The 24,771-nt window shown below is 52.3% G+C and overlaps 1 protein-coding gene across 2 annotated transcripts in view; it reads right to left on the bottom strand.

The window, feature by feature from the left end:
* Window positions 1-23,091, bottom strand: part of Tent4a (terminal nucleotidyltransferase 4A) — a 35,457-nt gene extending 12,366 nt beyond the window's left edge. Inside the window, exons 1-4 of one of the 2 annotated variants that reach the window (XM_052742936.1) lie at window positions 22,249-23,091; window positions 3,803-3,926; window positions 2,916-2,962; window positions 1,564-1,684 (exon numbers count right to left, since the gene is read on the bottom strand). In XM_052742936.1, the coding sequence (XP_052598896.1) occupies window positions 1,564-1,684; window positions 2,916-2,962; window positions 3,803-3,926; window positions 22,249-23,042 (1,086 nt within the window). In that variant the 5' untranslated portion in view covers window positions 23,043-23,091. The remainder of the gene's footprint in view (window positions 1-1,563; window positions 1,685-2,915; window positions 2,963-3,802; window positions 3,927-22,248) is intronic. The other variant, XM_052742937.1, reaches the window with a different exon arrangement.
* Window positions 23,092-24,771: the final 1,680 nt, after the last annotated feature.

Genomic DNA, 24,771 nt, shown 5'->3' with positions numbered 1-24,771 from the left:
GAACAGGAGCCTGAGAAAGAGGACTCTGGGGGGCGGGGGGGGGGGGGGGGGGGGGCCTGACCTGCAATATGCATCCTAAGAAACCATATCACACATGCTCAAAGATAAGCCCCATTTCTGCTTGGGGTCAGATACACTGAGAAATAAGCAGTAACACTACCATACTTACTTTGGAGCAGCTGTTGCAAACAGACAGGCTGCACCACACACAAATCCCTTTGTACCCCAAGATCTGAATCCATGGACATCATGGGAGGATACTCGATAGAGAGCACACCCCCTCAGAGGTGGGATGGGCCCACCTTCAAGTGACTGAGGACAGAGTACACTGCGGCAGGGAGGTCAGGAGGACCAAGAGGCTACACCCACCATCCCTCCAAGTTACTGTCTGGACCTTGAAAAGTTCAAGGGCTCAGGAACTTCAGGGCAGAGTGAGTTTACATCTAAATAACCAATCAAGAGAACGTCCCTCATGCTTCCTGCACCGTCAAAGGGCCTCATTTTCATCAACCGCACAGACATGAGGGGCCAATGAGAGGAGAGGGCCTGGTGTCTGAGACAGCTGGATTTCTCCATGGCTGAGAAATCAAAGAGAACAGACACGGCCAAGATGACAGACCACGGCAAGGACCCAGCTACAGGAAGGTGCCACTTCTGCCCAGGTGTTTAATGGAGCTCAGTCAGTCTCCTTGCTATTCATTGTGGGTATCTCCTCAGCTGTCGAATGTGAAAGGTGATAGTGCCTGCCTGTCAGCTGAAGAACTGAGTGCAGCATGGCCCTCGGCAGCTTAGGAGTGGTCACAGGTCTTGACTGAGCAGAGCCCAGGTACACAAAAGGCAGGGTGGGGAGCCATGCCTGGAGGGACTGCTGCTGGAAAGGCACAGGTACTCTGTGAAGATGCCCACTCCTTGACGGGCATGCTTACCATCTAAACAGGCCAAAGTACCAGCAGAGCAGGCAGGCACCAGAGAGAAGCTCACAGAAGGGAAAGGAAGCTCACACTTCCCCCATGCAAACGCTGCAGACGAGGTGACACCCCAAGTCCAAGCTGAAACAGCAGCCCTGGTGGCAGAGCTGGTAACTGGTGCGTACCAGGGCCAGGGACTGAGCCACTGTAAGAAACCCCACAGGAACACCTTCCAGCCTGAGATGGGGCCCTTTCCTATGCAGACATAGCTCTGGGCAGCAGAGGGAACTCTAGGTGCTCCCCTTTCAATGTAAGCTAGCATGCTGTCTTTCCCATATCGCTGCACTCCTGGTCAACAGCACAAGGAACGCAGGATTCTCCCTAGCTATCTTCCTCTTCCTCCTACTCCCTGGATGTACATGGACACAATTCTGTCTCTTAGGGCCAAGTAAGAAGATCTCACAAGTATCAAGAAGTCCAACTATCACCAAACAGCTCCTCAGCTGGCTAAGCATGAAGATGGTCACTTGCATGTTTATACCACAAGAGGACAATCTTCAAAAGGTAGGAAGCAGTAACCACTGTCAGGAAGATCAGAGGGCACTGGCACCACGTGGGACTCCTACTCAGGTGAGCTGTCAGGCCCCATACTCACTGTAGCTTTGTCAAGGACTTTGATGGAGCACGGCTCAGCCACGTTGTGCTTCCGAAGGGCTTGTTCCAACAGCTGTAACGGAGGACGCTCCCACTTTCCAAAGACAACCAAGTCTATGTCACTGGTCAGAGGAAAATACACATCAGTCACAACACACTTCACCAAGAGGTGGCTTCCCATGTGAGAGGCCAGCACCATAGCACACTGCCTCTATACCACAAGGTAAGAGCAGAATCCCATCAAGCACCTAAGTGCTGGGCACTGAATGCAGCTCTTGAGCCATGTAACTATGCAAAGCAAGCGTGAAAAGGTCCTCAAAGCCCCCGTAATCAAAGGGGTGAAATGAATATACCACTTTCCAGACAGCTATGCTACTGTTACTGGTGCCCGCCTGATGGCCCAGGGATCCCTGAGGACTTTGAATCTGCTCGGCTTCTAGGGCCCGTAAGTTCTGACCTCATAGCCACTTTAGCCTCCAAATGCTAAATAGCTTGTACAACAAAAACCACCTACACATTATGCACATGAAAATACAAACCCAGAAGACAATTTTAGGATGTAAATCTGACACTTCTTCCACATAAAGATCTTCATGAAATACTGTTCAAACAGAATTGGGCTTGACTATTCATTAAAGCTTTCTATTCACTACTGCAACCACATCCCCATGCCCCAGTGCTTGTTATAAAACCAATGTTCATCCCTTCCCCAAAGACCCCCACTGAAATGTGGCTGCCAACAAACATCACCAATGCCTTTCTGAGGTGAGCAGATTCTGGGGGCACTGTCTTAGTGACCAAGTTAGTGGATCAAGACCACTGACACATAGGTGGGTTAGTTACACAAAGGAAGCGTTGGATCCAATTGTGGCCTCTGAATCTTGGACTTTTCAATCCCCAGAACTGAGAGCCAAAAAAGCTATGTTTACAATTCAGCCAGCCTGTGGAACTGTGTTACAGGAGACTAAAACAGAGTTTACAATTCAGCCAGCCTGTGGAACTGTGTTACAGGAGACTAAGACAGAGTTTACAATTCAGCCAGCCTGGGGAACTGTGTTACAGGAGACTAAGACAGAGTTTACAATTCAGCCAGCCTGGGGAACTGTGTTACAAGAGAGGGAGACTAAGACAGTTCCCATTCATCTTCTGTCTCTAATGTCCAACATTTCTGCTCCATAAGAAATTAAATGCAAAACAGAAAGTGCCAAGCAAGCAATTTGGTGCCTTAACACTAATCGTCCCGCTGAGCTCCACAATCCTTCCCGCTGACTGGCTATTGGCGCCTCGGATGCACACACACCATCGACTCCATAAACAAACACTAAAGCACACAGCCATCTGAGTGGCACTCACCTTGTTGGAAGATAGAGACCTGTACTGAAGCTGCCAAATATCTGCACCTGAAAGAAAATGTCCCACCGGTCAGGTCAGCAGACTCCCATTATGCCTTGCAAACCATGAGTAAACAACAAAACCAGTTTGGAAGTGAGGGGAGGAAGCAGGTGAAATGCTACAACAAACTAGAAAATTCCTCGTATGTTCACATCGAAATCCAGGCCAGGCTATGAGCTACCTGGTCACAGCTGGTAAACTGCAGGGTGCCTGCACAAGGACTACGAACACCCAAGGACCGCATGTCCACAGACACTGACTCATCCGTGTGAAAATGAGGTCCTATGAAACACTGCAATTTTCTCTCTCTCTCTATGTAGCTCTGGCTATCCTGGAACTTACTATGTAGACCAGGCTAGCCTTGAACTCACAGCCTCTGCCTCCTGAGTGCTGAGACTAAAGGCATGCAGCACCACTGTGCTCCACTTGCATTTGCAATTTCTAATGGAACAAACGTGTTGCATGCTATGAAGTGCAGGACTGAAATGGGGGTGGGGCAGGAGTGAGATTTCTAACCTTCAGGAGAATTAAAAACAAGAATGAGAGAGGAAGGGAAAGGGGAGGGGCGGAGGATGAATAAATGAATATGAGAATATCAATATGAATGAATCCTTCGGCTAAGTTAGGTCCTCACCCAACAGAGCACTGGTGAGCTGGCCAGTGGCTGAACCACTCCAGAGTTTGATTCAGCAATGCAGCGTGGAGAGTGCTTTTCTAAGCAGCTCCCAGGTGACGCAGCCAGACTGTGTCTGGAGGGCCACCACACCCACGGGGTGTGGACACATCTGACAAGACAATCACAGGGCATTCACCCTGACGGGTGGTGAGGTGCCATGACAGAAACCCACCTCAGCTGTTGGCCAGAGGTCTTTCACCACAGTTTCGATCCGTTTCACCACCTCCCTTCTCATGGCTGCCTCTTCAGGACAAGGGGACATGAAGTTATAAAAGTCAATTATTTCCTCATGAAGCCTGGTGGATAAAAGAGAATAACAAGAGTTACCATTAAGCAGAATCCTACCTTTTTCTATAGATTAAAATATATTTGGAGTCACTCAGAACCCAGCTTCTAGGACTGGAGTGATGTCTCAGTGGTTAAGAGCACTGGCTGAGCTTCCAGAGGACCCCAGGTTCGATTCCTAGCACCAGCAGGGTGGCTCACAATTCTTTGTAATTCTAGTTCTAGAGGACCTGATGCCCTCTTCTGGTCTCCAAAGGCACTGTACATACATGGTACACAGACACACAGCAAACAACCATACACATAAAATAAAAATTAAACTTATAAAAAATCCAGCTTATTTAATTTTTTATTATTATTTATTTTATGTGTATGGGAGTTTTGCTTGCATGCATGTCTGTGCACCACTTGTACACATGGTACTCTCAGAGGCCCTAAGAGGGCATCAGAGCTCCTGGAACTAGAGTTACAGACAGCAGTGAGTTGCCATGTGGGCACTGAGAATCAAGCCCAGGTGCTCTGGAGGAACAGCCAGTGCTCTTTACTACTGAGGCATCTTTCTAGCCCCGAGTTTCTTTTCTATGAAAATATATAATGAAATGAAAACTTTGTAGTATACGAAATCTCACAGTATGGTTTAGCTGCACAGGTGAACTCTTGTCAATTCCAAACATTAGTGTATTTCTGACGAGCCTTTAAAGATACATTCAAAACAATGTCAGTTTGAGAGTTGCACTCATAACAAAGACATTTTCTGATGACCACCATGCAGTACAGCAGCCAGCCAAAGGTGCAGGCCCCATCAAGGCCTCCTGAATCACACAGGTACCTCCACTGGATGCATGACAGGCAATACACACAGCCTGAGACAGGAAAGATACATGAACATCCACAGAAGCCCAACAGCCCCAGGTCTCAGCAGCTCAGGATGAGAACAGTGGAGTTCACAACCCGAGAGCAGGGTTCAGAAATAGGCCAACACAGAGACAGAGAAGATAATTAAATAACCGGCCCAAACCACAGCAGAACACTGAGGCCAGCTCACTAAAGTCTCATGCATACCTCAGACTGGCCACACCACACATCTTGTAGACAGAGAGGTCCGCTGGCCAAATGTGACTCCAGTCTTCACTAGCAAAGCAGCACCTTTACATTAGCAAAGCAAACCACCTTCTTTGAAGCTATGTCTGAAACACCAACAGTATGAAAGAGTTGCTTTCCCGCTCCTCAGGCCTCAGGGGAAGTCACCAGGAGGACACCTGGGAGGCGACAAGTCCTCTGGTCCACAGCAAACACCCACCAGTAAAACACAGCGTGTGCTCAGATGGCTCTTCACTCACTTAGGGCCGAGAGAGAGTGGCCCTCCAAGTAAATAAGGCCAATCCTTCCCAGGTGCCCAGAGCAAGAAGTGGTGCCCATCAGAACACAGGTGCTCTCATTCCAGTGCTATGGTCCTATCAGCAAGGCAGGACAGGCACTCATCTGTCTGAAATCATGATAAATGGAATGTAAACGTTACCACTGTTCTGGGAAAAACTCAGTTAAGAACATGTGCTTTGTGTTCTCAGAACAGAATACTGCTGCTGCTAGACTGCCTTGGTGCCTCTGAGATGAGGGGTGTGGTGGTCTGAATAGAAACGGCCCCCATAGACTCATGTGTTTGGATACTTGGTGCATAGAAAGCGGTGCTATTAGGAGGTGTGGCCTTGTTGGAGGAAGTGTGTCACTAGGGGGTGGGCTTTGAGGTCTCAGGAGTTCAAGCCAATTCACCTCTGGCTGCCTGAAGATACAGATGTAGAACTCTCAGCTCCTTCTCCAGCACCAGGTCTGCCTGCAGACCGACATGATTCCTACCATGACAATAATAGACTAAACCTCTGAAACTGTTAAGCCAGCCCCAAATAAATGTTTTCCTTTATAAGAGTTGTCATGGTCATAGTGTTTCCTCACAGCAAGAGAAACCCTAACTAAGACAAGGAAGTGAGACAAAAAGCCAAGCCTCCTGTTGGCCTTTCCTGGAAGAAAGCAGGGTCACCAAGGCACCACAAAACTGAGTCAGTGAGGACAGGATGTCTGATGATTGATGACAGCTGTTGACAGACATGGGCAATCAGAGCATCACTGTCAAGTCTGGGCAGATCTCAAGAGCCTGTGGCTGCCTCACGTTCCAGCTCCCATGGGCCACAGAGGCAGCATCCCATAGCTAGTGGGAGTTGATGCTAATCCTGCTGTGGCCAGCACTGCCCCAGTGAGAAAAGCCACCGACGGCTGTGCATGTAGGCAGCTGCCGGCTAAGGGACAGGTTCAGTGGCCTAGAGCCTGGTGGCAGCCCTGCTTCCACTCCTCCTGGGGCCTCCACAGGGTGCAGAGAAGGAAGAACACAAAGAGATGTGCTAGAGGCCTGTGTGTTCACTCCGTCAGAACCTTGTCTTCATACACTAGGGCCTGCCACTCACCACCCGCCAGGCTGCGTGCCCTGGGAAAGCAGCCCAGCTGTGCTCAGCCTTTATCACCAGCCTCTGGGGCAATGCTTGCCACCACCTTGTAGTGCTGGATTCCCTGAGCATCCTGAGTTTTGTACTCCATTTGCTCTTGCTACAGTGTAGAAACGGAACATTGTAACCAAGGGGACCACGCTTGTCTCTGAGATACTGAGGATGGCTTCTGGCCCACAGGCCAGGCCTAGCTCCAATTCCATGGGGACAGGGACTGCGCTGAGCATTGCAGTGCCTGAACTAGGGACTCTGTGATTATTCTGAGGATGAAGATGGCCAGACCAGGGGCTTCTTGGTGAGCTTTAGTTTTCACCATGAGAATACTAGAGAGCCGACTTTTCTAGTGTATTTTTCTACTGAAAATTAAAGTTCATAGAAAAACAAGGTATTTTCCTCTATAATCACTTTCCTGGAAGTCCAAATCCATTCAAGGGGTAATGGCAGACTGAGTGTGGTGACCCACTCTATAATCCCAGCACTTGGAGACAGAGGCATGAGAATGGAGAGCTGACAGTGGCCTGTACTACACGAGACCATCTTAGAACACCAGAGGGAAATAGAACAGATTTTCTCACATCTCTTCTGTGCGTTCCATCAGTTTCTACCCTTAATACCCAAATCAGGGGCATGGAGCCTGGATCACTGGGCTATTTTTAAGAAGAAAAGACCACAGCTACAAAGCCAAACCAAATCACTGCACAGCAAATCCAGCTACCAAGGAAAGCAGTGGCCATCCTGGGAGGGAGGATGGTTTCCACTGTGGAAGTGCTGCACCCAGTCTATGCAAAAATCCAAGGCAGGCGAAGCAGGTACCTGGGTTCCTGGTTCCTTCCCTTCCTCCTGCTCCTGCCTGGGCAGAGCTGGCTCTTCTCCCCACCCCCAACCAGCACAACTTCGAAGCTGTCCAGAGGTGCTGCCCTTCCTCCAGTAGAGAACACAAGGAAATGAGCAGCAGAGCAGAGCCACAGCCTGCAGCAGGGATGGCTTAGACACAACAGCCACAGGGAGAGTGGGCAAAGAGTGACAGCAGTGTCTTTACTGAAGGAAACAGGGTTGGAGCTGAAGCCATGGTTCAGGGGCTAAGAGCATCTGTTTTTTTATAATTATTAAGAAATTTTTAATTCATTTTACATACCAACCACAGACCCCCCTCTCTTCCCTCCTCCCTCTCCCCCGCCCCAACACACCCTCCATTTCCACCTCCTCCAAGTCAAGGCCTCCCATGGGGATTTAGCAAAGCCTAGTACATTCAGTTAAGGCAAGTCCAAGCCCCTCCCCCTGCATCAAGGCTGTGCAAGGTGTCCCATGATAGGTAATGGTCTCCAAAAAGCCAGTTCATGCAGCAGGGATGGATCCTGATCCTACTGCCAGGGGGCCCCTTAAGCACACTAAACTACACAACTGTCTCACTTATGCAGAGGGCCTAGTCCAGTCCCATGGAGGCTCCACAGCTGTTGGTCTAAAGTTCATGAGTTCCCACTAGCTTGGTTTGGTTGTCTCTGTAGGTTCCCCATCATGATCTTGATGCCCCTTGCTCAAAGAATCCTTCTTCCAATTCTCTTTCACTGGACAGGCAAATGGATGGAACTAGAAAATATCCTGAGTGAGGTAACCCAGACTCAGAAAGACAAACATAAGCCTTCATCCAGTAACTGATGGAAGCAGATGCAGAGATCCACAGCCAAGCACCAGGCCAAGCTCCACAAGTCCAGTTGAAGAGAGGGAAGAGGGATTCTATGAGCAAGGGCCATCAAGATTATGATGGTGAAACCTACAGAGACAACCGGAGCTAAAAGCATCTGCTGCTCTTGCAGAGGATTCAGGTTCTGTCCCCAGCACCACATGGAGGCTCCTAACCATTTGGACTCCAGGTCCAGGAAACCCAATGCCTTCTTCTGGACCCAGGTGGTACACAGACATACATGCAGGTGAAACACTCATGTACATAACACAAAAAGTGAATCAGAGAGAGAGTGTGTGTGTGTGTGTGTGTGCAAGTGAGAAAGAGCACACACAGAAAGAATGGGTGACCCTCCTTGGATGTGGCCACAGCATTTAACAGATCCAACTGTGAGCGGCTGGCACCATAGCGTCTCAACTTGCCCAGACACAGCTCCTGTGCCCCACAGGTCCACAGCTCTCCAACTGTTAATACTTGCCTCCTTTACCTAGAGCCCATCATTCATCTTATCAGCTCACAATTCTATTGGTACGTGATGACCAGGCCTGTACTTGACTTCAAGTACTGCTTTCCCTTTCCAGTCTTTCCCAGTACAAATCACTGAAAACTGTCCTCAACTGTCTATTGATTCTCTCTCTTCCTCCAACGTTTTCTTCAAAAGCTTTTGTTTTGGGGTTTACTGTTGTTGGTTTTCAGACATGGTCTTACTGCACAGGTTTCGTTGACCTGAAACTTGCTATGTCGACCAGGCTGGCCTCAAACTCACAGAGATCCACCTGCTTTTGTCCACAAGTACTGGCATTAACGGTATGCAAAACCACCATGCCCTGCCTCAAAAAACTTTACAATCAGTAGTTTCTGAGACCAGAACCTTTTACTTCAGGCACCTTCTTTTGCCAGAAAACAGCACCTTGGTAAAATTATGTGAAATTAACTGATACAATTTCTCTCTCTCTCTCTCTCTCTCTCTCTCTCTCTCTCTCTCTCTCTCTCTCTCTCTCTCACACACACACACACACACACACACACACACACACACACCCCTGTGGAGCTGACAATTAAAGCTAACTACAGTAGGGTAATACCAACTAGTGCACACTGAGCAGCCAGGACAGGAAGGGTCTTGCAGCTTTCTTTGATACAAGGGCACTGAGCTGCAGTTACCTCTTTACTAACCAGAAGCAACAGGCTGCTAAGCAAATGACAAGTACAGGTATCCAGGGGAGAATCAAAGAACTGCTTCTACTATTCTGAGGGTAGATAATCTTCCTTAAAGCATCATTAACTAGCATAGTTAATAAACTAATTATAAATCACTTATTTAATTATGGCACAAGGCAACTATCTGAACTATTAGAAAAGTTTGAATCAGAAACAAATTAGGAAACCTTGAACCAAACTATCAAACACTTTTTTTAACTGCAGGCTCAAAACAAGTGGAAGGAAGCAGCCCGGTGCTGGCCATGGGTGTTTGTGGGACTCCCACTGGCTGCTCTCCGAGCAGCTGCAGGAACCTTGCTGGTACCTATCTTCTACATAGGCGGCTGAATGGAATGGGGAGGCACAAACGGGAGGTGAGTGAGGGCTTGGCCTCAGGAAGCCAAGGAAAGAAGAAAGGTCTCTCTAGCAGCAGCTACTCCCTGGGGGCACCAAGGGAGGCTAGGGTTAAAGTGTTGCTGTGATAAAACACTGACCTGAAGCAAAGGGGTGGCTGCACTTCCAGGTCACAGTCATCACTAAGTGACCTGCACTTCTAGGTCACAGCCTATCACTGAGGGACGTCATAGCAGGAATTCAACAGCCCCAGGGAATGGGGCTTGCAGGTTCACTCAGGCTCACATTTAGCTGGAATTCTCATATAGCCCAGGACCACCTGCCCAGGGAATGGCACTGTCCACAGTTGGTACCCCTCCTACATAATTAACAAGGAGACCATCTTCCACCCAGATGCCCACAGGCTAATCTGATCTAGGTAACTTCTCAATTGAGGTTCCCATATCAGGAGACTAATTACAACAGGTTAATACCAACTAGGACACACAAGAGAGAGAAAGGGAGCACTCTGCAGCTTGGTGATCAACCTTGTCAGTCTGGACTTTGAACAGACAGAAGTCCAAAAACCTTCCAGAGCCCAAGGGGTTAGGAGAGGTGCCCATATGCACCCTCAGTGATCCAAGACTGCCACCCAGGCAGCGCGTACCCAAGGATACTGCAAAAGTCCTGGAGCCACTCAGCAGGCTACGTTCTTCCTCACACAGCAGAGCAAGAGCGTAGCTTCAACAGCAGTTACACCACGGAGAAAGTGTTTCACTAGAGACTCTGCCAGTGCTGGCAGAGCCGCCATGGCTACAGCCCCTGTTCTACAGAGGGAAGTCTGGTGAGCCCTGGACCAGATGAAACCAGCTCCAGCACTTAGCCACTGAGCACGCTGAAATGCAGCAGTGGGACTGTCACTCAGCAGGATGACTGGGCCACTTTGCACAAAATTTGAGGGACATACCTCGGTTCACTTCATGCCATGGGCTACTGGAGCAGACAAAGAAACAGGCATCCACCTTGCTTAGAAATACCACCTAAGGGCAAGCCTTCCACACAAACGGATACAGTGTGTGATTCCCAGTGGTTTAGGAAGCAAAGAACATACAACTATGAGGGTAAGAACCGCCTTACCCAGAACTAGATCGTAACAAGCAAGTACGGAATGATACATTTGTTACAAGAGTAAGCCACCATAAAATAGAGACACACACCCGGTCAGCAGTGGGGAATGAGGGCAGTTTCTTTCTGTAAGCCTTTTAAATCTTCTTCAGTAAGTTCTTGCTTTTATAACCTGATCCCCAAACACTAACACACCCTAGCTTTAGCACTCTTGCCCACGGCACACTGAAGTCAAGCAGAAGGCACCCTTAGGCCTGCATCTCCACCAGCACCCCACCTCTCACAGCCTCTACCATAAAGCTAGCCCGGTGTAGTTCCCTCTCGCTTGGCAGACACATTCTGCAGGTCCTTTGGATTGGGTTCCTCTCAGGTCACTACTATAGGAAGTCACTCCAATCCTCACCCCACTTGCAAAGCCAGGGCCCCTAAAAACCTATCCCACAATTCCATGCACTGAACAGGGAGCTGGGTAGGAGTAAGCACCGGATCAGACCCCACCCCAACAGCCCAGCCTCCTTAGAGGCGCAAGACCAGAAACTGTGCAGACTAGCTCTACAGCTGCCTGCAGACTTGGGCTGTACATGAGAGGTGCTCAGGCCTCTCCTGTGTAACACTGGTCACTGAGGAGAGTCTTGCACCACTGTCATCCACCATGCACACGCCCCACTGCAGTCATGCCCCTGGCCGAGACATAAGATGACAAAAAGAACCTTATAAGAAAAAGGGACTCCATCAGAATGGAAAATTACCAAAAATGTAGAAAGCAAGGGCAGGAATTAAGAGAGGAAAGGAAAATAACCCAAGAGGCCCAGAGGTTTCTGCCAGTACTTAGTACAGAAGCAGAAGTGACCTGCGTGCTCCAGTCATTTACTGAAGACCTACTGTGCGGCAGGTACTGGAGACCAGTGAGCAAGACAGGACAAAAGGAGGCCCTTGCTCTCACTCTGCTCTACTGGAAGGGGCTTCCTCGTGGAAGGCAAATAAATAAACTACCAGAGCTATGAAGAAACACAAACTGATGCTGCATGGCTCAGGAGGAGTTGCCAGGGACCACCTTCCAAGGGGCTGGTGCTGAGGTTGGGGCTGGAAGGGGAAGCAGCAGCCAGACAGGAACAGCAGCCCCAGGCAAGGAAACCCTGGGGAGGAGCATCCCTACCCTGCAGACTGAGTGCTGGAGCCCAGGAGCATCTCTGTCCCCAGGGGCTGACTGCAAACAAGAGGCCTCCAGGCCTTCTAGGAAGCCCAGGGATAAGCCAAGAGCACTGAGCCCTGGAAAGCTGAAGCAACTCAAAGCAGAGTCCAGGTCCCAACAAGACGGCTCCTCAGCTCAGTCTGCACCTCAGCTGCCCAGTATCTGGTGATCCTCGTGGCACAGGCAGACTTTCAGAACTGCAGATGGACTGGGGCCGTGGCTGCTCCCATAGGAACATATTCACACAAGTCAGGATTACGACAAGCAGTGAGGGAAAGTGTGCTGTGCACAGGCAGGGAAAGAGGGATGGCATCACAAGAACATTTAACCCAGAAGGGAAAAAAATAAAGACGAAGAAAAAGCCATCTCATTGCCAGCTCCACAGAAAAACCAGAGAGAACATGTCCCTAATGTGGGAAAAGTTAGAGGTCAGAACAAGGCATCCAAAGATAGACAGGTATCAGACACCACCAAAACAAGAAGGTAAAGCCAGCAACATGACAAGAGACTCTCCCTACTCTGCAGGCCAACTTCAGCCTGCAGCGCACAGCTTTTGAGTCTGGAAAAATCTGCCTCACAGAGGCCTGCTTGGATCAAGAGGTGTTCTGGACAAGTGGGCAATTAGTAACTATCTTCAAACCAGAGAAGACAAGGTCCTATCTGGGAGGACAGGTGGTGGTGGCACTGTTTTGAGATGGAAAGCCAGCCAAGTAACCCTTCAGACAGCACAGCCCTTATCCTCTCTTCAAAAAACGTGCCATCTAGTCCCTTTGCAAAACGGTACGGGCAGAGGCTGCTGTGCAGCATGAAGAACCACCATGCCACATCGCAGGCAAAAACGACAGACACAGGGTCAGAGCAGGGTAACCCAGAACCTAGCCTGAAGACACGACGCCTCGGGGAAGCAGGGCTGACCGTGCTGAGCTAATGAGAGAACACAGGACAGCAACTTGGAATCTGCCCAGAATCCACACAGGTAGTCCTGAGAACAGGGCCTGGCATGCTGGCTCAGGAGGGGCTCAACAAATGCTAGTGAACGCAGCAAACTCAGAGCAATGCCTTGAGCACCACCAGGAGGCGGGAACCCTACACACTGAGAGCATCAGGGCCTGGTCAACATGATCTCTGGACTTGGGTTCTCGCCAGCTTACAACCACAGCTTCGGCAGCAGCTCTTAGGAGCCTGTGTTTCTATCTGAAACTGCACATCTCTTATTGAAGCAAAATAAATAATTCCCTGAAGTTTAAATGAAGATGGTTCTAGTGAGTTTGCTGTTGATGGCTCCAAGTGGCACCTATAGGATCTCAGAGAATGCCATCTATAGTTGTGGTCACCTAATGATCCCGGCGATTCCCGGGTGATGGGACTGGGGTACTTCAAAGCTCCCACTTCTAAGGAAATGAACCAGCTTCAAAAATACATCATTATTTTAAAACTGGTGCCAGATATGGAGGCTCAGATTTGTAATCCCAGCAGCCAGGAGGCTGAGGCAGGAGAATGGCCCCAAATCTGAGGTCAGCAGTGCCTGCTACCCCATTTTCAAAAAAAAAAAAAAAAAAACAACGAATAAATGAATGGGCATAATACTCTGAAAGGTCATTTGTAAACTAGGTAGCCAGGAGGAGGCCACTCTCTGGCTAGCAGAACACAGCTCCAGCTCCTGCCGCTAGATTTGTGAGAAGCTACGCTCACGTTCCTGGGGGTATTCAAAGCTAGTCCTCAGAAGCCAGGGAAGGAGTCATGGCAGCATCTGGCCTCTCTCCAGAGGAGCCAGAGCCCAGGGTTCACAAGTATTGCTCCCATCAACCTCACCTCTCGGGCAAGCCCCTTTGCAGGGCTCCTAGTTAACAAGTGAGCCAGGAATTGCCGAGCCTGGGCTCCACTGACAGTCTGCCCCTGCCAGCTGTGCTACTCTGGGTGGACTGCTTCGCATAGTGCCATGCCTCCTGGGAGCATACTGAAGGGCATCAGCAAACACTGGATAAAGGGACGACAGACAGCAGGCATGGCCAGGTGAGTCATCAGGACCAGTAACAATTCCAACTGGCCAGTACAGCAGGCCACTGCCGGGTGGGAACCAAGACAGACAGAGGCCCCAGCTAAGAAGGCTCTCTGCACAGTGAGCTCCCTCTAGCTCTCCTCATTCCACAAGCTGCTCCCTGCAAGCCCTACACGGTGTTGGAGCCCACTCTGTAGTTCAGTGTGTCATGTGAGCACTATGACCTTCCTTATAGCATCCTGCTCCTGTGCGCACACGAGTCCCTGGTGACTGATTCATGAAGAAACTAGTAGCTATGCTCTCCCAGACCAGGTCAAGTGCTCTGTTCACTTTCAGACACCATGTCATGGTTGTTTCTCACTTTTCAAAATGCTACTTAAATTTAGAGAAGATGCCTGTGACCAAAATACTCCTTTTTCATTACACTTCACCATACCTCTTGTCTCTGCCATTTCACCAAATCATGCTTCTGGCTCTGAACTCAAATGCTCCCACGCCCTCTCTGGAAGGCAGTGGTGAAGTACATGGACTTGCCAGGCAAGGAGCCAGTCTGGGCCCAGTTCTACCACTTCCTACATAACCCTTGGACAAGATCTAAGGGTCTCTCGAAAATCTCTCGTCTGGTTAAAATGAGCTGTTGAGGAGGAGTGTAGGGTACCCGGCTTTCCCAGTGGGAGTCAAGAGTCTGCCAGTCAGCACCTCACAACTTCTCCATCTTGCCGAGAACTCAACCTCTAAGACTGCCTGGGAAGTAAGATCCAGTCCCAAAGGTCTTCCTCTGTCTGCCCCCCTTCCCCCACCCAGCCAAGCACCTACACAAGAGGAACCACAGGCAGGGTCTGAATCTGCCCATTCTCATTAGGAAAGGGAATCCTAGGGGCAGTAAAGGCCCCTTATGAACTTATCTTCGGGTGTGCCCAGTGCCTTAGTCTGGTGGTAGCTAGCTCCCTCATCAACAGCACTGGCCAGCATGTACAAGTGCAGAGCTCTCTGCCAGAGCATGGGAGCCAATCTGGGTTTGTGTCTGTAAAACACAAGAAATATTGCTTATTTGTGGCTGTGAACCAGGAAGTCAAAGAGGCAAGTGGAGCAGGGCTCACTAGCCTCCAAGAATCCTGTGCACAAGAGCTGCTGGGAGACGGTGGCTGGGGAAACAGACTGGGAGAGACCTCCAAAGCTATCAGTAACCCATGTGTGAAACACCCGCGGCCATCACGTCTTCTGCATGCTCCACCCCTCAAAGCTGCTCCGTGTTGCACTCTCCTATTCCATGCTGCTTGAGTCATGAAAATATCAGCCTTTCCTAAAAGATTTGCATTGGAAAGTCAGAAACATGATTTCTAGAGCTTTGGCCATAGCGACTTGCTGAGCAACACAGTTTTTACTGCTGTTGAGTTTTAATTTATTTCAGCAACTTACTGAATCAAACTATTTCAAACAGAACGCACAGCTACACAAAGTCAGCACTGTCGAAACACACGGCCATTTAAATTTTAACTAACATTAAATAAGGGCTCAGGAGGGTGCTCAGGAGCAGTCTCTGCCTGGCATACTCAAGCTAAGCACCTTGATTCCCAACTCCCCAAAAACAAATCAATAAATTAAATTTCAACTCAGTTTTTCACCTGCACTGGCCACCCTCTAAGTGCTGGCTCGTACACATGGCCAGTGGCTTTTACCCAAGACAGACACAGTACGCCCTCCTCTGCACAGGACTCTGCCACCCAGGCTGTTCTGGCTCCCCAGCCCACTCTGTGTCCTCCCTACAAATCCACTCACCATGGCGTAGGAAGCAGCAAAGACCTGAGAGTCGGTCATCTCCTGCCACTCACACTTCACTCTGAGCACAAGATTAAGAACTCATAACCCACGGACCAATACCACAACACACGCATCTCATAACTCACCAACCACCAGTTACACAACACACACTCACAACCCAGAACAGACTCACTGAGGTGCTGTCTGAAGTTAAAATACAACTGCAGATTTGGGGGGGGGGGGGGGTGAAGACTATCCCAGTACTGCCCAGTGTCAATCCTGGTCTCGGCTGAGCCAACATCCTCCTCCCCTTTCTAAGACTTGGAGCTTTGGATCTGTAGTTTTGCCTAGTTAAAAAAAAAAAAAAAAAAAAAAAAAAAAAAAAAAAAAGAGGAAGGCTTTTCCTGTTGGCAACACGAAGCCCTTTTGGGTTTCTATTTCCTGAGGGGAGGAAAGAGGGAAGGAGCAGCCTTTCCCACACATGCAATCCAGCTCACAAACTGGCTGAGTTTTCTTGTGACTGCTATGAGGTAGATGTCACAGGTTCTACTTCTCAGGTGGGGAAACTGAGCTGTGGGAATCAGAACCCAGGTAAAACCAGCTAGAACCAGACCAAGTATGTGAGCAGCAGGTTCTCAAAGCCAAGTGCATGCTTCCCAATATGGGAAACAAATTCAGGTAGAAACGGATTCAACTGTGTGTTCCCGTAACGGACCTCCGCCATTCCCAGGACTAGAACTGGAAGGTTATGCCCACTGCTGTCCCCGAGATGTGCAAAGCAGCATTTGCGGAAAGGAAAAGGAGTGTCACAGCCACGACAAAGGCCGACAGAGAAAGGTGGACGCTACTCCACAGAGTGCAGGCTGGGGCAGTGGGAGCTAACGTTATAGGAACTCAACATGGAAGGGGCTCAGGAAGGGACAAGAACTGTGAGCCGCCTTCGGCTCCTCCAGGAGACAGCACCTGCCCTGCCACTGAGGCCTAGGGAAGCCACCGTTCCCATCACCTTGACCTGAAGAGCAGGTGCTGCCACATCTTACACAAAACAGTGATGGGCTACTTTGTAGTTACCAAGTGGCAACTCCAGTGGGTCACCAAGACAGTCTGACCAATGCAGGACACCGCATGGTGGGACTTTCCAGTCACGGTTTCTGTGCGATCAAACGGTTCTTCTGTAAACTTTTTTTACAATAAGAGACTAAAGAATGATACACCTTCAAGAGGCACAGAAAGTCACACGGCTCTTGTCATCTCCCAGCCCAACTTCAGGAGTGACAATCAAGCCAAAGGACAGAACTGGCAATATGCAAGAGTCACTGCCAATGGGCTGACGTCCAAGCAAAGGACATAGTGCTGGACAAGACACCACGGCCTCCTCTTCCCCCCACTGAACAACACCTGCATGTGTGGCAGTCAGTGCCCAATGGCCGAACCTGTGCGTCTTATGACACAATCCTTGAATCACACTGCATTACATGCCCTGAAGATAGGGTGTCTGGATGGTCTACCCAGTCATGTGAGCCCTTGGAGGGAAGGGGCCTCCTCTAACTGGCAGGAGACATCAGGGTTAAGGCATCCTGTGGGCTTGAAGATGGAATGGACCAAAAGCCCAAACAAAATACAGGGAGCCCCTAGAAAAGAAGAGAGCCCATGTGCCACAAAGGCAGGAATGTGCTTCAGAGTGGGCCCTGGAGACAGATGTGACACCAGCCAGCTGATACTCAGACCCCTGCCTTGTAGGAGTTGAGTGGAGAACCCACCCAAGCTTTCCTAATGTGACTCAAAGAACATGCCTAACGAGGTAACTGTTCCAAATCCCAGTTCACAGTGCTTTGCTACCTGACCACAGAAAAGTAGGAAAGCACAGAAAAATCAAGAGCAAGATGCTGAGTCAGTGCACATACCAACTGGGGAGAAGACATGGCTGCCCCACTTGGGCACGTTCACACAGAGCATCACCTGCTTGCCTTTGCTGCAGGCCGCACTCTCCTGGGCAACCTTCTGGAGTAAGTATCCCATCCAGCTTAGCTTAAAGGAAAAGCAACACTAACAGGCTGGCCGGTCTTGGACCTGGCCTCATCAGAGCAACACTGGCCCATGACAAGCTCTAGGGATGGCTGCTGGGAAGGGTGGTCACTCCTGCAGCTTGAAATCTGGCTGCGTCATCACAAGAAGCCTCTGAACTTGAGATCTTGGATTACTTTCTAAGTACAACTCTTTCCCTTCACAACCTTAAGAGCGATGCCAATCCATCCCACCTCACCAAGGCACAGCCTCTTCCTGTCCAAGGCGCACCAGGACCCCCGCTCCCAAAGGCCACTTCTCTATCAATTCTTTAAAGATGATACCCAAAAACTCACATTTATGATCAAAAATAGCCAAGACTTTGAAGCACAAGCCTTAAAAGTATGTATTTTTTTCTTTTAAATGTCTACTTAAGGAGCTAGATGGATAGCCTGGCAGTTAGGAGCACTTACTGCTCATTCAGAGAATCCAGGTTGTTCCCAACACCCACATCTGGTTGCCCACAATTGCCTGTAACTACAGTTCCAGGGGAATCCAATGGCCTCTTCTGGCAAATGTGGGCACTTGGATGCTTACACACATGATCCACATAAACTCACACAGGCACATACATAAAAATCCTAAGTAAATATATAATAAGAAAAATACATAAAAGTTTACTTAAAAAATACTTTCAGCCACAAGCGCGTTGTTCCTAAGGTGAAAACAGTACTGCTTTTTCATCCAAAGATCACGACAGCAAGACACCGAGACCCTCTCTAACTTCTACAGCATGGCCATAAGATATTTCTGTTTAAAAACCATTCTAGGCTTCCACTTCTTCCTCACCAGCCCCCTACCCAGCCCCTTCTATTTCTTTCCTCCTTGGTGTAAGGAACCAAACCCAGGGCCTCTCTAACCCTAGGGCCTCTCATTTTTCCAAAGGGTTTTGCCAGCCTGTTTAATATTCTAGTCCAAAAAATAGACTGGCCTTGTCCTCCTGGGTAGCCTTCTCTGGAATCAGCTCTCCAACCTGAGCAAGCCATGGTTCACTGGTGACAGGCACGTGGCTCAGCGGTTGGTCCTCCAGGACTCCCTCAGACACCCTAGCAGCAGCATCTGCACTAGCCTTTCCGTCTCCGTGTGGAGGAGCGGTGCACAGGAGTGTTGCTAAGGTGGTCACTATGTCTCAGGCATCTGTGTGGGGTGACCATTTTCACCTCCCTCCTCAACTATGACGATCTCTGTGAAGCAAGACCACGTGTACCACCGTCACCAGCAGAGGCAGTGCTTACAACTTCCCACACACCCCGATGCTCACAGGAGCCCAGAGAAGGAGATCACGGAGACTACACTATGTTCCACAGTACATCCCACTGGGCCCTCAACTGTGCCTTCCCAGTGGAGCCTCCGGGGATGTTCTGCAGAAAGGCCCACAAGACAGCACAATGAGCATGCAAGGAACCCTGTGAGCACCCCCGATCACAGCCACACTCTAACTGCTGACCCTGGAGGCTGCAGACAGACAATGGGATCCCATCACAGAGGGCACAGAACACATTAAAGACTAACCACGGCGAGGAGGGCTGCCAAGAAGCTGCTCACGACAGCTGCCACTATGGGCACACCTGGAAGGCCACAACCTTCAGAGCCAACTCAGGTCACAGTGCTGCAGCTGTGTGCAAAGCCTTCCCATGTCCACCTGCACTCCTGCTGGAAGACACCAGTGGGGATTGGCTAAATGCATGAGCCCACACTCCCACCCTCACTTAAAGGACTCTTCCTCACCTTTAACCTGAGGCAGCTTCTAAAGCCACTGAGACCGACCACAGCAAAGGAATCAAACTGTGGGTCAGAGGTGAGGACTCAGAGGGCCAAGCGGGTTAAACACAGAAAGGGAGACCCCAGAGAGCCCACCCACACTGGCCTCCATCTCTAGGAGAGGAGCTCGTGTAGCGAGCATGTCTGACACTACGTAGGCCACGTCCTAAACAACGGTCTCAGAACTCAGCTTAGGCCTGAGCCCAGGACAGCGCTCACACCGGGGTTCACCGTCTTTCCTCTCCAAGCTCATGCTCTAAGCCTGTCCTTTCACCCCCCTTTTCTTCCCCCTACCCAAGGTGGAAAGCAGTCTAGCAGTCCACGAACCCAGGCCAGCAAGCAGCTTCCCAGGGCAGACTCCTCCCCGAGAAGGATGGGTGCTGCAGGTGCCACGTGTCCACCAGGCGGAGACCCAGCTGGGCTCAGCAGGAGCTGTGGACTCTCAGACACTGGAAAACCACGCCACCTTTCCTGACGTCTGCAGGGTGTCCCCTGAAAGGCATACCCTGAGACTAGAAAGAACACTTGGCAGCCCCTCACTGTTAACTGGGCCACACTTTAGCCAACACTTGACCTTAGTTCTGTCTCTCGCTAAGTCACAAAGGCTTGCTGCTGGCCCACACATCCCTCTAGACAAGCTGGTAGACAGACAAGATTCAGACAGGTCTCTTGGCATCCCAAGGTCAATTCACATAAGACCAACTGGCCACATGGAAACCATCACTGGGGCCACCTTTACTCCTAACACACAGGCCCAACTCTACCGCTGTCCTGGTTTACTAATTCTCCCTACCTGCCTCTGAAAGGTCAGTCACAGGAGGAACCAGACAAGGGTACCCTGCCCTCCCAGGCCGGCCAAGCTGGCTAGCAAACTCCTCCTCCAGGATTCATCCCCCCCCCCCCCCCAACAAAACCACGACACAAGCCACCTGAGACAGACAAGTCACCAGGCACAGGAAAGAGATGTGGGTGGCATCTCCTGGTCCAGAGAGGATCAAGGTTCTTAGCTGGTTCGGAGTCTTAGGACCTATACCGTAGTGCCCTAAGGTGAGTAAATGGGAAACTGAGGCAGGGTCTAGGGCAAGCTGAGTAACAGAGCCCAAGCACCACTGAGTTCAGGCATTCATCTCTCTTGGAGGCGAGTCTTCTGGAGTTGGGAGCTGGTAGCACCTCATCCCACTGACAGTGCTGACCAAGGACACAGGCTAGGCCACAGTGACTAAACCAGACACTCATCTAGGACTACTCCGACAGCCTCCACCAGAGATGATTCTGATGTGCCTGAAGAGACACTCAGGCCCAGGGGACAGCAGCAGCTGATCTACGACTGGACTTGGGAGAAAGGATGACAGGAGGCGAGTGTGAACACCTAGGTAGCAATGTTCAAGTGGACCAGGAAGGGGCACTCCAGGGAGGGATCAGGTCTGGGAGATCCCTAAGACTACATGTCACCCACCCCAACTCCACCCCAGACTCTAGAAACACACCTGGCCCACAGTGGCACCCAGACTAACAGAAGCCCAGAAGAACATACAGAGGCTGACCAGCTTACAAACCACCATCGAGACCACTTCGAGAGCCACAGTTACGGCAGAGGGGCAGACAACGCGGCTCATGCTTAAGACGGTGCACAGGCGGAACTGTCAGGGGTCAAGCCCCAACTAACAGCAGATACTGGTTCCATTACAGTTATGTAACAGTCTAGAAACCTCCTTCAGGAGGTTTCCGCCACACACACAATCTGTTCCTTGATACCTGCCTCAGAAAGTTCTACAAGCAAGCACTGGAGACGGCAGAAGAAACTAGGGTCCCCCTGGGTCTGGAGTGCATGCTCACAACTCCCACCCCGAACCAGGTGAAACAAGTTGCAGCATGGGCAACTGTTACAATGTACCACACACTCGGCTTAGAGAGTATCGGTCCCCTAAGAAGTTACCTCACACGAGTCTCAGGGTCTAGCAACCCTTGGGGCCAACATAAACTGGGTTGTCAGCAGATCCAGCTCCCTGAGAAGGCCTGAGGGGAGGGGGGTTTTGATGCCTTTTAGATCCGCAGGAACTGAGGCACGTCAGGCTCACCAGTCTTGAAATGCACAAAGTATAAACGAATATTTTGTTCTAGATGCTCAGAAAAGCCAACTGGTTGAATGAATAGCTTCACACAAGAGCAATCACACCTGGGGCAATTCCAAACCAACGCCCCCACCTTGCTGTCATTGGGGACATTAAACCCTAAAGGTCCTCTGGGATGTGTGGAAAATTTTTAAATGAAAATGACACCTTCCCGTGAGTACACAGGAAAGAATTCTGAGTGCCATTAAGCAGCTTTTTAGAATCCCCAGGTGATGCTCTACTAACGTCTGCCCAGAATTAAAACGTACTAGGTAACCTCAACACACACAACACCCCACTTCTCAAATCTCACCTGAGGGCTAAGCTGTATCCCTATCAAAAACCTACTGTCTCAGAAAAAGGGAGAAGAAAAAATACCTTCAACCTGACTACACTACAATACACGATTTAACTTATAGGGAAGAACAAGCTCCTAAGCTCCCCAGTCTGAACCAGCAAGCTCCCCTGGCTTCCCAGCCCTGGAGAGGAGGAAGCTGGGAATGGCGTTCCAGTCTGTCCCCAGGCCTCCATCCCGAACTGTCAATCTCGTCCTAACGGGAGTTTTTAAAGTGCCGGCGTCCTCGGCGGCCCCGCGGGTCGGGCGCACTCACCCCTGGATGCCCGGGCTGTACGCGCGGCTCTTCCACGGCGTGCCGGGCCTTGCCGCCTGGGCCCCGGGGCCGCCCCCTCCGCTCAGCGTGGCCGCGCGGCTGCCCGACAGCAGGTAGTTGAGGCCGTACGTGCTGGCCTTGTTCTCGCGTTTCCGCCGGCCCGGGTGGAACTGGTGCTGCTGCTGCTGCTGCTGCTGCTGCGGCTGCGGCGGCGGCGGCGGCGGCGAGCCGGCGGGCGCGGGGCCGCGTGGGCCCGGGTGCGCGTGGGCCGCGCCGTCGGCGAAGCTGAAGAAGGTGCGGCCGCCGCTCGCGCGGCTGAGCGAGGTGCTGCTGGAGGAGGACGACGACGAGCAGCCGGGGCTCTCGGTGCCCGACTCGGCGTTGGACGACGACGACGAGGACGACGACGACGACAGCGACGGGGACTTGTGCAGGCGCCGCGCGCCGTCCGCCGCGGGCCCGAGCGCCGTCAGCAGAGCCGGGGGCAGCGCGGCGGCGGCGGCGGCGGCGGCGGGACCGGGTGCAGGCGGCGGGGGCGACGCGGCAGGCGCCGGCCCCGGGCCTCCTCCTCCTCCTCCTCCCGCTGCTGCTGCTGCTGCTGCTGCTGCTGCTGCTGCGCGTCCCGCAGCCCCGGGCGCGGCCGCCGTGTCCAGAGCCGGCGAGTTGAGGCAGAAGTAGGACGCGAAGCCGGAGCCGCCGCGGCCCACGCCCTGCGAGGTCTCCCAGATCTGCATCCACAGGGCATTGGCCGGCCCCTTCTGCTCGGGCTGGATCCAGGCCACGCGCGGATCCATCCACGCGCCGCCCCCGCGGGGCCCGCCGCGCCCCGCCCCGCCCCCGCCGCGCCCCGGGCCGGCCGCGCGCGGACGGACGGACGGACGGACGGACGGAGGGAGGGAGGGAGGGAGGGACGGGGACCGGCCTGAGCCGCGCTCCGGTGCGCGCGGGTGGGCGCGGGCGGCGCTCGGTGGGGCGCGCGGCGCAGCTGCGGTCCCCGGGCGGCTCAGGAGGCGCGGGGAGGGCGAGGGGGCCGTGGCGGCGGCGGCGTTGCGTGCCGGCGGCGGGGAGAGGCCATCGGAGGGGCGGCGACCGGCCGAGGGGGCGGGCCCAGAGCGCCGGGCCGTCCGTCCGTCCGTCAGTCAGTCAGTCACGGTGCTCCTGCGGCGCGGCGGCGGAAAGACGCCCTCGGCGGCGGCGGCGGCGGCGGCGCCCGGGCGCGGGGAGGGACCGGGGGGGTGGGGGGGTGGGGGCCGCCGCCTCCGCTCCAAGGAGGGGCGGGGAGGCGGCGCGGGGGCGGCGGGGCGGAGGCGCGGCCTCCCTCGCGGGCCGCGGCGCAGTGCGCACGCGCGGGGGGATTTCAAATCCTCACTCGGCTGCGCCGCCTTGGTTACCGCGCCTGCGCACTCCGCGCCCTGGGCGGCGGCGGAGAGACGGGCGGCGCGGGCGCCTGCAGACCAGACAGACAGGGCGGGGCCGGAGGGGGCGGGGTGCCGGCCAGCGCCGTGTGGGCCGCGCCGCGCGTGCGCAGAGGCCCGCAGGGCGGCCGGGTGGAAGTTTCCGCGCCGGCCGGCTGGGAAAACGAAACCGCTGCGACGGCGCCGCCCGGCAAGGGTTGCGTGCGGGTCTCGCCGCCCGCCCGCCCGCCCGCCCGCCCTCCGGACGTCTGTCTGCTCGCGCGCGTTCGGTGCGGTGCTTTCAAGTGACCGCGCAGAGCCTGGCCTCCGAGACCCGCGTGGCTCGCCGCAGTCGGGAGCGCCCCGCCTGGTTTGGGATGCGCCACGGGGCCACGCGGCCCGTGAAGTCGGAAGCAGTCCCAGTGTCCTGTGCATGTGATGTGCGGGGCGAGCCTGGGCAGCGCGAGCAGATGCTGGCTCTCTGCTCCGGCTGCGCCTGGGCCCGCTGTACCTGGGCTCCGCTATTTTTTTGAGCATAAAGGGAGCAGCTCTGTACCAGGGAGGAGCAGACCCTACTGAGTGCTTGGCGCTTCTAATATGGCACCAACGTGGAAGAGCCGTAGTGCGGACTTACTTCCTTTCCTCCGTGGCGTGAAAATGAACGAATGTTTCGTCTCTGGCGTTTTTTGACCGCCTGTCTATGTGGCCGATCACAGCCAACGATGAGAGCCTGGGCATTAAGCTGTGTACGGAGGTGCATGCCTGTAATTCCACCACTTGGGAGGCTGAGGCAGGAGAATTGCAAACAGTACAAGCCAGCCTGGATCAAACAAAGAAGCCCTGTCCCCAAAAGAGGGGGTGTTATGTTAAATACTACAGGAAAGAAAAGAGTTCTCAGTTTGGAACTCAGTTTTAATGATTCAGGGGAAATGCTTCAAGTCCTTGCCCTCTTCTTTCGCCATCCCTTTGCCCTATTGGCTCTGCTGCTGCCATGAGCATCCAAAACCAAACTATTACCTTTCCTCTCCTTGGTCCTTCCAATCACCTCTACCTTCAGCCTGTTTTTAAGTTGTGACTCCCAAATGGTTTCCCAAATCCCATCCTTGCCCCTTTAGTTCTTATCCACACA

This window comes from Peromyscus californicus, unplaced genomic scaffold (genome assembly GCF_007827085.1).
Source record: "Peromyscus californicus insignis strain IS unplaced genomic scaffold, ASM782708v3 Scaffold_18__1_contigs__length_77618521, whole genome shotgun sequence".
Classification (NCBI taxonomy): Eukaryota; Metazoa; Chordata; class Mammalia; order Rodentia; family Cricetidae; genus Peromyscus; species Peromyscus californicus.
Note: the sequence above shows the minus strand (reverse complement) of the source record. Positions and strands in the feature narration are given on the sequence as shown.